Source organism: Cervus canadensis, chromosome 8, assembly GCF_019320065.1.
Source record: "Cervus canadensis isolate Bull #8, Minnesota chromosome 8, ASM1932006v1, whole genome shotgun sequence".
NCBI classification, from domain to species: Eukaryota; Metazoa; Chordata; class Mammalia; order Artiodactyla; family Cervidae; genus Cervus; species Cervus canadensis.
In genome coordinates this window covers 78,163,619-78,175,632 of record NC_057393.1, presented here as the reverse complement: position 1 = coordinate 78,175,632, position 12,014 = coordinate 78,163,619, and the positions used below count along the sequence as shown (strand labels likewise).

Below are 12,014 nucleotides of genomic sequence, written 5' to 3'. Positions count from 1 at the left end.
TAGTGATTTCCAATGGGAGAATTAAATTACATATTTCAAAGAAAATCTAGAACAAACATTAACATTGTGATGTCCAGTTCAGTGGGAAATCACTTGAATTGGAAAATATGGCCTCAATGTCTCAAAGTTTATTAGAAGACCATTTTGCAACACCAAGCTGTATCATGCATCAAGGAAAAACAGTAAGCAAGATCATATTTGAGACTGAAAAAGGGATTAGAAAAAGTAGGAGGGGAAGATAAAATAAAATTAAGAGAAAATTTTATAAATGTTAACTCTCACAGCTGTAGTACAATCCTGAAGCAAAGTTGAAAGAAGTGTAATGAAATGACTGCTGGACTTGGCTTTGGCCCAGTACCCAAAGCACTGTAAAGAAAATAAGTTTACTTAAGAGCAAGAATATTTAAAGGTTTAAGCAGGAAATTTCTAGTACTAGGAAAAAGAATAATACATTTCATGATTGGCTAATTCACATTCATAAAAACCACAATGAGTGCACCTACCTCATGGAAGTCCTGCTGAATTTCTTCCTTTGGCCAAACGGCAGCCCTTTGTTCTATTCTGTAAGATACAAAGAAAAAGTACTGCCATTTAAAAGAAACCTTTCAACAATGCATATTTGTTGCAGATTTGGCCACATCCCTGTTAAAAACCCTCAGTGGTGTCCCACTGCCTAAAGAACAAAATTCAGACTCCTTATAATGGTCTGTAACACATTCAGTTCAGTTCAGTCGCTCAGTCGTGTCCGACTCTTTGCCACCCCATGAATCGCAGCACGCCAGGCCTCCCTGTCCATCACCAACTCCTGGAGTTTACTCAAACTCATGCCCATCGAGTCGGTGATGCCATCCAGCCATCTCATCCTCTGTTATCGCTTTCTCCTCCTGCCTGTAACACATTACAGTGTTTGAACTCAGCCAGTCATTCCGTCCCACCTCCTGCCACGCTCACCTCGTCCCCTAACCTCCAGCCTCTCTGGCCTTTTGTTTCTTGAACACACAGTGCTGATTCCTTGTTCAAACCTTCATACTTGCTTCCCCCTAGATTTTCACAAAGCTGACTCTGCCTAGCATGGATCATCAGCTCAGCGCCAGTGTCACCTCCCAACGAGTCCCTCCTGATCTCTTTAACCAAATTATCCCTCTCCTTCAGTCTTTAACACACTGCTTTTAGATTTTCTTCATAGCACTTCTCACTACCTAAAGTTATGCTGCTTATTTGCAATTCCACATTAAAATGTAAGCTCCAAGAAATCAGTGACTCTGTCCATTTTATACACTGCTGAATCCTCCAAACCCAGTGAAGATGCAGTATTTTTATGATCAAATGTGATCTGATACAGTTGTTACAGAAAGATACCATTTGTTCATTGAAGACAGCTTTTGGAAATTCCGCTCTATCACTTACCCAACAAAATAAATGCTATAGCAATTGCTGTGTAACACAGTAAAGCCAGGTTTTGCACCTCAGTTTCCAACTGAATAAAAAAGACTTTAAGGCAAATCTACTCCAAATAAATTTTTTTAAGTTTAAAAAGAAACAACAAAAAACAAAACTCCACTACTGGCAGATGCTTGGCTCCAAAACATGATTCATCAAGAGTTATGGTCCAATGGCATCTATTACATAACATTCAAGATTTTCTGCATCAGTTTGCATGCTATTATATAATAAATACATTAAATTATAGTTATTATCCTTATTAAAAGGCCTGCTATCTTAAGGAATAAAAGCTGTAGTCAGTGTTAAGTCATTTACAAAAAGATTTATTTTGGGACAGAATTATTTACAATTACTATTCTGCTTTGGTTTGAGTTCTGAAGAAAGCATATATATCCTCTGAATGGTCATCTAGATGAATGATTTCTAAAAGTAATGATGCACATTTAGAAATGCCACAAGTCTAACGTCATCTTCAAATTATTCTTAAGAACAAAAATTTCTTTCACTCCATGAGTATTGCTAACTGTGCTAATAATTTACTTCTAATGAGAAAAAGGAGGAGATGGTAAAACAGAATTTGATGGTCACACTGATGTCGACTATGTCTGCACAAATATCCCTCCTGGGAATGAGACAAGATTATGGGTCCCAACCATGAATCATGGAGAGATGGACCAGGTGAGACAAGAAAGTGAGGAAGAAAGCGCTGGCACACCAATCCTCTGCCTGTCAGTTCCCTGAGACACAAACAGTGACTCCAAGGCTTCAGAAAATACACAGTAGCTTTTTCCTGCAAAATGGGAGAAACCCTCTTGGGGACAGGCATGAAGCTGGCCTATCCAAGAACATCTAAAATTCTGAATGGCTCATAACCTCTCTGTAACCTAAAGTGGTTCTCAAATTGTGTTTCTATGGAGTTATGGTAGCATCAGAAAAAGTTGGAAGAGTTGTGTTCTCTAATGGAAGGAGTATTTATCAGTTCTTAACCATAAATTTCTGCTCTGATGCCAGCAGATGGGAAAAAAAATTACATGGGAGCAAACACTAATGGAAGAAAGCAGAAATAAGAGTTGGTTTAAAATATATACTATATATTATTGAGATGCAGACAACAGCTACATGTAATACATTCTCATAACCTTCCAAGAAAACTACTTGTCATCTCCAGATAAACCCCAGATCAAGTTTGAGAACTGTGATCTAAACATCAGAGATGCTTTAGTAGTCATTTGAATGTCTCTTGTGTGACTTGGACAGTGTTCTGGAAATGAGAATCAATGAGCAGCCCTCTAGGCCTTTAGGAAGCTTAGAGTCTAGTGAATTCTGAAGCAGAGAATAAAACTAATCAGAACCCAGCTTCGAGGCTTTCATAAATCAAGAAATGAAGACATGGGAGCTGATATTAGAATGGTGAAGAGAGGAGATGGGGAGGTAGAGACAGATGAAAGAAACATTGTCAAGGAGAACACCACCAAGAGGTCTTGGATGTATATTGAAAGTGCTGAATGAAAGAGATGGGGTAATGAGATAGAAAAGCAGGTCATTTTGGAGGGGAGAGCGGGTAGCTTGCATAAAGAAGGGCAATTCGTGAATTTTTATTTAGATATCTGAAGCTTGAAGCAAGGATGAAAGAGGGAAGTGAAAGCACCTGAGCAGGGCTCACCCAGCACAGGGCCCTTGACAGTGTTCTGGAGAGTGAGGGCTGTGGCAACAGTGATGCATGGTGGCCCCAGACCGCGCGTCAGTTTTTCAGGGTGTGGCCAGAGCCTAGCACACTGCCTGGCACATGGCACACACTCAGTACATGCATTTTGGATGGATGAAGTGAGAAAGAAACAGAAAGATCCAGGCCTGAGAATGACTTCCAGATCTACCACTTAAAACTTGGTGTGGGTACTCATGGGCAAGACATTAACCTCTCACTCTCAGTTTCCTCATCTGTCAAGTGTATCAGGTACATCACGGAATAACTCAGGATGTGAAGGACGGTTCAGGAAAAACATTTATAGCAACTGGTAGGTGTATTAAAGGTAACACATGAACTATTTAATCAAATGTAAAAAAACACAACAGAATTATAAATGATAATAATGAAATGGCATAATTAAAAATAATAATTGAAGCTTCATGAGTAAATAAGCTGAAAGAGATAAAAGCTGAGTCATACTTATTCAGGGCCACTGGGCAGGTATCTGGCAGCTAGGGCACAGAAGGAAGAACCGTGAAGAAAATACAGATGCATCACGAAGGAGATAAGAAGCCAGCGAAGACAGCAATTTAAACAGTGAAGAAAAAAGAGGATGCAAGAAAAAAAGATATCAAGAAAAGTCTAACAGGAAGATTACTCTTTTAAAAGAGTAAATAAAAAGAAAGAAACAATGTCATTTGCAGCAACGTGGATGGACCTAGAGACTGGCAAAGTAAGTCAAAAAGACAAATACAATATGATAACTCTTTATGTGGAATTTAAAATATGAGAGAAATGAACACATCTACAAAACAGAAAAAACATCATAGACATAGAGTAAAGACTTGTAGTTGTCAGGGGTGGGGGTGGGGAGAGAGGGATTGGAAATTTGGGATTAGTTGATGCAAACTAATATATATAGGATGGATAAACAACAAGATTCTACTGTTTAACATGGGGAACTGTATTCAATAAAATGTGATAAACCACAAGGGAAAAGAATATAAAAAGAATGTTTCTATATGTGTATCCAACTCACTATGCTATACAGCATAGTCCATACTGATCATAGCAAACACCCTCTTCCAACAACACAAAAGATGACTCTATCAGATGGTCAATATCATTCAGATTGATTACATTCTTTGCAGCCAAAGATGGAAAAGCTCTATACAGTCAGCAAAAACAAGACCAGGAGCTGAATGTGGCTCCTTATTGCCAAATTCGGACTTAAACTGAAGAAAGTAAGGAAAACCACTAGACCATTCAGGTATGATCTAAATTAAATCCCTTACGATTATACAGTGGAAGTGACAAATAGATTCAAGGGATTAGATCTGATAGAGTGCCTAAAGAACTATGGATGGAGGTTCGTAACATTGAACAGGAGACAATGATCAAAACCATCCCCAAGAAAAAGAAATGCAAAAAGGCAAAATGGTTGTCTGAGGCCTTCTTACAAACAGCTGAGAAAAGAAGAGAAGCAAAAGGCGAAGGGGAAAAGGAAAGATATATCCATCTGAGTGCAGAGTTCTAAAGAATAGCAAGGAGAAAAGAAAGCCTTCCTAAATGAACAATGCAAATAATAGAGGAAAACAACAGAATGGGAAAGACTAGAGATCTCTTCAAGAAAATTAAATACCAAGGGAACATTTCATGCAAAGATGGGCACAATAAAGGATATAAATGGTATGAACCTAACAGAAGCAGAAGATATTAAGAAGAGGTGGCAAGAATACACAGAAGAACTATACAAAAAAGATCTTAATGACTTGGATAACCACAATGGTGTGATCACTCACCTAGATCAGACATTTTGGAATGTGAAGTCAAGCAGGCCTTAGGAAGCATTACTACGAACAAAGCTAGTGGAGGTGCTAGAATTCCAGTTGAGCTATTTCAAATCTTAAAAGATGATGCTGTGAAAGTGTTGCACTCAATATGCCAAGTTTGCAAAACTCAGCAGTGGCCACAGGACTGGAAAAGGTCAGTTTTCATCCCAATCCCAAAGAAGAGCAAGGCCAAAGAATATTCAAACTATTGCCCAATTATACTCATCTCACACGCTAGCAAAGTAATACTCAAAATTCTCCAAGCTAGGTTTAAACAGTATGTGAACCAAGAACTCCTAGATGTACAAGCTGGATTTAGAAAAGTAGAGGAACCAGAGATCAAATTGCCAACATCCGCAGAGTCATAGAAAAAGCAAGAGAATTCCAAAACATTTACTTCTGCTTTATTGACTACGTCAAAGCCTTTGACTGTGTGGATCACACCAAACTGTGGAAAATTCTTCAAGAGATGGAATACCAGACCACCTGACCTGCCTCCCAAGAAACCTGTATGTGGCTCAAGAAGCAACAATTAGAATCAGACATGGAACAATGGTCTGGTTCAAAATTGGGAAAGGAGTACATCAAGGCTGTATATTGTTACCTTGCTTGTTTAATTTATATGCAGAGTATATTATATGAAATGCTGGACTGGATAAAGCACAAGATGGAATCAAGATTGCCAGGAGAAATATCAATAACTTCAGATATGCACATAACACCATCTTTATGGCAGAAAGCAAAGAGGAAATAAAGAGTCTCTTGATGAAAGTGAAAAAGGAGAATGAAAAAGTTGGCTTAAAACTCAACATTCAGAAAACTAAGATCATGGCATCCAGCCCCGTCACTTCATGGCAAATAGATGGGGAAACAATGGACACAGTGACAGATTTTATTTTCTTGGGCCCCAAAATCACTGCAAGTGGTGACTGCAGCCACAAAATTAAAAGATGCTTGCTCCTTGGAAGAAATACTACGACAAACCTAGACAGCCTATTAAAAAGCAGAGACATCACTTTGTTGACAAAGGTCCTTAGAGCCAAAGCTATGGTTTTTCCAGTAATCATGTAGAGATGTGAGAGTTGGACCATAAGGAAGGCTGAGCACTGAAGAATTAATGCTTTCAAATTGTGGTATTGGAGAAGACTCTTGAGAGTCCCTTGAACTGCAAGGATATCAAACAAGTCAATCTTAAAGAAAATCAACCCTGAATATTCATTGGAAGGACAGATGCTAAAGCTGAAGTGCCAATACTTTGGCCACCTGCTACGAAAAAATGACTCATTGGAAAAGACTCTGATGCTGGAAAAGATTGAAGGCAGGAGGAGAAGGAGATGACAGAGGATGAGATGGTTGGATAGCATCACTGACTCAATGGACATAAATTTGAGCGAACTCCAGGAGTTGGTGAAGGACAGGGAACCCTGGTATGCTGCAATCCATGGTTTCGCAAAGATCTGGACACGGCTGAATGACTGAACAACAACAATGCCGTACAGCAGACATTAAACACAACACTGTAAATCAGCTACACTGCAACAAAATACAGAAGTGAAAAGCCTGACAATTCCAGGTAAATGCCAGGCACTGTACTTATATTATTTCATCTAATCCTCACGGTAACCACAAGGGTTTAACATTATTAGACCTATGTGACCCAACAGGACACAGATAAGGCAACTAAATATTTTTCCCATTCATTAAACAAACATCTATCAAACACCAAATCATGTCAAGTATTACTACTGCAGGTGTTGGGAATAAAGCAGTGAATAAAGCAAGTTTCTGCGTCAATGGAACTTACATTCTCACAGAAGCAGCAAGAACCTAAAGAAGTAAATCAGTGATCTGTGACACACCAGATGCTAAATATTACTGAGAAAAAGAAAGCAAGGCAGGGAGAACAGGGTGTGCGGGAGGACTGCCCAAGCTCATACTGCCAGAAAATCTCAAAGTCATCCAGAGATAATGAAAATGAAAGTGGAGAAATAAAAAGGCCAGTGGATCAGAAGAGATAAAGGTCACGGCAGATGAGGAAACAGAAACGGAAGCTTCTCACTAGAGATATTTAACAGTAAAAAGAGAAGAACCAGAACAGGAGCTAGGTATCTCAAATTCCCTTTTTCTTAAGACCTTTAAAGGTAGTGCTTGAAGCATGTGCAATCCTGCCAACTCCAACACAGCCCTGCCCTCTAGTCCAGGCCTAGGTAGTGGGAACCTGCAGCCTGGACTCTTCAGAGTCTGATTATGGCTCTCAGCACCGATGCCCCCAATCACCACTGCCCCCAACCCCAATAGCCCCATCACCACCACCAACACCACCATGATGACCGCTGCCATGATACAATTCAAAACAACACTTTACGGAGGAACATAAAACAGCTGCGTGCTGATATTAAAAGGACATTTTCCTGGACTCTGTGATTACAAAACTGTGGCTAGCCCATGGAAGTGCAACTTTTCTATCATCTGTTGATGTTCCCTCACTCCTAGGACCCTAAAGCCTGTGCTGACCCAGCCTGCAGGGTCATCCTGAAGTGACTATCTCCTGGGAGGCAGACTGAAATTCAAAACAGCTAAGTGAACGAAGCATTAAGATGTTTTTCTTGGCTGATGGATAATGTCAAACCAGAAATGTGATAATTTGTCAAGAAGCAGTATTTTAGCATAGTATGCTAGATTTATATCAACTTTCTGTAATTAAATTAGCAGACAAAAATGTTCCCTATCTCAGTAAAAAGCTTCCTCATCTATCCAAATCGCTGGTGGAAGACATCTGAGAGTCACCTGACCCTCTCCTCTCTCTCAAGTCCAATGGCCAAGCCATTACCAATTCCTTCAGTTTCTTACCCTAAATCACGTTTACATCAGTCCTCTCTCTTCCCCCCGCCATGACCTCAGGCCAAGTCACCATCATCTGTGTTCTGGTCTTACTACTTCTGGTCCTTCCTGGTCTTACTACTTCTCCTCCACCTTCTCCAAACCACTACCCACATGGCAACCTTGTCACTAACTTTCTGCACACTTACAGATCAAAATATTTCAAACACCCTGTGACATCCTGAAGGAGTTACCAATCTTCTCCTCCATGCTCCTCTCCACCTCAGGCCATCATATGTGCTGCCCCTGTATCCACGACATTCTTCCCTCTCCTCTTCCTCTCCTAGTAACTCATGCAACCTCTAGACACCAGGTACCAGGTACCATACCAATCAGGTCTCCCCTTCACGGGTCTCATTATATTCTGATCTTTCACATCTGTCATGTAGCACATTTCATATCTGTGTATCTGTCTAATTATTTAATTATCTCTTTCTCAGGATGGTAAGTTCCATGGGACAGGGATTATATGAGGCTTGTTTAATGTTTTATCTTTAGAGCTAATCTTGGTATTTGGTACATAACAGGCACTCACCGGTTTGCTAATAAAGGATTAGTTCCAGGACTATGGACTGCTGCCAATTCTGGTATATTCCTCAGTGTGTGAAATGATTACGATAAAACACCCTCCCTCCTCCACCTGTAGCAGGAGAGGCTGACTCTTATCCCCACGAGCAGACACATTTCTTGCTGAGGTGAGCAAGTGACTTTCTAACACACATTTAGAAAATCTGGGCAGAAAGTAAAAGCAGAGCATCAAACACACTTTTCAGAGTCCTTCATAAAGAATTAGAACCCAAAAACTAAACAGTGCCCACCAAGGGTCACATCTTAAGAACTCAAGACATTCCACTGCCTTGGATGAGCCTCTGTATCAGAAAACAACACAGGATACACTAATGTATACCCGGATGGCTGTCTGCGGGCTGGATGGCTGTTGTTTCCTGAAACTTCTCTGAAAACAAAAGGCGTATCCCAAGAGGACACCCCTCTGAGCACAATATTCATTATATACAAACAATCACTCCATATACAGACACGGACAAGATGCCAAGAAATTCCAGTAATATTATTAGAAACAATAATAACCTTCAATACAAGCAAGTAAGAAGTTGTTTTCCCTGTGGGGTGTAGGCTGTATTAAAGACATTCTCTTACTGGTTTTTACCAAATTTCTACACTGAAGGACTGAGATCAAATATTGCACAGCCACTCCAAAGAGAAAGAAACAAAAGGACAGAGTTCAAAATTATGTTCAAGATGGCTGATGAAAAACAGAACTGTAAGTTGAGAGCTATTTGTAAACTGACTCCCCCCACCCCATGTATCTCCGTGTCCAGGCCAATGAACTCCCACAGAGATGACATGGGTGTCGGGACTGACCCCCAGGAACAAGCCCTCTGGGAGCTAGGACCTAAGCCTACCTCCCACCTTGTACTTCTCTGAAGAATAGAATCAGTCACTGTTAAAAACAGAGATTCCCGGCCCCAAACTCACTGAGTCAGGATATCCCAAGGCATGCACTGGGAATATGAAATTAACAAGGACTCCAGGGCAACCCCAGCTGGAAACACCGCCCTGAGGGTTCAGGGCATCCACCTGGGAACAGACCAGTGGCTGCAGGATGCAGGTGAGGGGCTTGGGGGTACAGGAGTGACCCAGTGTTTCTGGATGGGCCTCCCAGGGGACACAGTCCAGAAGAAGGAAGGGCTAAGTCCCTGGAGGTGCTCTGAGAAACTCCAAATACAAGGCGGGACAGGCACTTCAGCTGAGTGGGCTGGAATAGAGCCCAGAAATAGCCAGAAAACACACTGATTCCTGGAGAAAAATCGAGCAGTGAAACAGGCTCATAGTGTTGGGCCCGGGAGAGGTAAGGAGGCTGAGTCTGGGATAGGAGTGCCAGAAGGTGCAGAGGTCCCAATAATGCATGATTATTCATCACGATGAGAGGACCCCCTGGTCTGATGAGCAGGACACAAAGCTCCCTGCCTCCACCATCTCACACTTCCACTCACTCAGGACAGGATGATCAGATACCCACTCTCGGGCAGGCAGTGCTCAGCCCAAGGGGCAGAGTGGTCTTAGCAGATGCTTCCATTCCACAGACAGCTCTGCTTACTCTCATGACCCCCGCTCAAGCACCTGCCTAGTGTCTTCATTTTTCTGCCTCAACTTTCAGAGGGACATTACTGTCATGTAATTGCTTTTTCCCCATGTACAGCTATATCATGAACATGTGCCCATGTAAGTAAAGGCTCCAGTAAAACATGGTTTTAAGTACCAGTCATGAAGATTGGCATTTCTTAGGCAGACAGTGGTAGGCCCTCTAGGGAGCATTTAGGAAACTGGGGGCTATTTGTGATGGGCACAGAGGTTGGGCTGCCCACTGAATTCTGTGAGCTGGAGCCAGTGCCCTGACATGCATTGGGCAGCCCCACACAACAAAGAATTTTTCCACTCCCGCAGGACTTCCAAATGTCTTCTGGGAATGTGAGGGCCAGGGGCACTTGCCCTTTGCACAGTCTTAACTAGAAAATGATGAGAGGGGCTTCCCTGGTGCCCTAGTGGTTAAGAATCCACCTTGCAATGCAAGGGACACCAGCTGGATCCCTGGTCTGAGAAGATTCCACATGCTGCAGGACACCTAAACCCCTGTGCTGCAACTACTGAGGCCCGCACGCCCTAGAGCCCATGCTCTGCAACAAGAGAAGCCATCACAACTAGAAGCCCAAGTACCACAAGTAGAGAGTAGCTCCCACTCACCGCATCTAGAGAAAAAGTGCACGGGAGCAAAGAATAGCACAGCCAAAACACATATTTAAAGCAAGAAAACAATGAGGGCTAGTGGATAAAATAGAAGTGTTCTAGAACACACAAGTGTGGAGAGGGGATTGGACTAAACTGTCTCAAGTGTTTCACTCAGGGCCACTGTTCTATGATTCAAACATGTAAATAAATCCAGCCATGTGACTTTCTACCTAGTTCTCTCAGGGGTATCAATTATCTAATATATTCCTATCTTCTTCCATGATTATATAATTGAAAATTTTACATTCTAATTTTGGTTTGGTTAACCATTTCAAATCCTAAACCTAGAGAACTTTTACCCTTAAGTATAAACCAAAAAAGGAGAAGGAAATGGCAACCAACTCCAGTATTCTTGCCTAGAGAATCCTGTGGATGGAGGAGCCTGGCGGGCTGCCATCTATGGGGTTGCACAGAGTCAGACACGACTGAAGCGACTTAGCAGCAGCAGCAGCATAAACCAAGGAAACTATAATGGATGTACATAAAAATATTTTTCAATGATTTTTACTTCAGAAATATCTACAGATAAAAATACTAGAAGTTACCAAAATATCAAATAATTTGGAATTAGTTAAATCAATGATGGTATATCCATAGAATAGTTATTTCCAGCTATGGTATAGCCATAGAATATCTATCCATAGACTAGCTAATATTTTAGAAATCTCATGATATAGAAAAATACAGAATTAAGTGGGACAAACAAGTTACACAAAAATGGGTCTCTAAGATTTCATATATATGAAGAAATTTCATATATATTTCATATATATATATAAACTCTATCAAAAATGTTTTTATCTAGTATTTATAAAGGATAAGAGAAATATAGAGGGGGTTTGTGGGAGCCCTATGTGTCATTATATATGATGTGTGTGTGTGGTTTAGCGTAAGTCCTGAAAAGAAATAATCCTGTTGATAATACAATGACAGAAGCACTGGAGTAGCCATTGCCTCACTGTGAAGATGAAGAGTAAGAAGAACAGCTTCATTCCCATGGCCTCAGGAACACTGAATACTTAAACAGCTAGTCAAGGTTCTAAATTAGATTTAAGTTTAAATGCACACTGTCTCCTATAATCATTACTGAAATTTCTCTCTTAAATCAATTCCAAGTTAGGGTAAGAAGTTTTCCAAGCTGTTGAAACATTAAGGACAAAGTTTTTTTGCTCAATCTTCTAGAAATATTACTTCAAATATAGGACCATAAAGAGACTAAAGTCTGTAAAATAAGTTTCTCATAGAAACTCGTACATTAAAGTATTCATTATAGAAAATCAAATTTATTCAACTTAGTCATAAATGAACTCAGCAGCCTTGTGATAATTAACCCATTACTCTATTAGTTTCTGTATAAAGATTGG

At 40.7% G+C, this 12,014-nt stretch overlaps 1 protein-coding gene across 8 annotated transcripts in view; it reads right to left on the bottom strand.

Annotated features, from left to right (window-relative positions):
• FAM13C (family with sequence similarity 13 member C) overlaps positions 1-12,014 on the bottom strand; it is a 138,208-nt gene that overhangs the window by 54,572 nt on the left and 71,622 nt on the right. For all 8 annotated transcript variants that reach the window (XM_043476913.1, XM_043476915.1, XM_043476914.1 and 5 more), the window contains one exon: positions 504-561. In XM_043476913.1, coding sequence (XP_043332848.1) covers positions 504-561 — 58 coding nt within the window. The remainder of the gene's footprint in view (positions 1-503; positions 562-12,014) is intronic.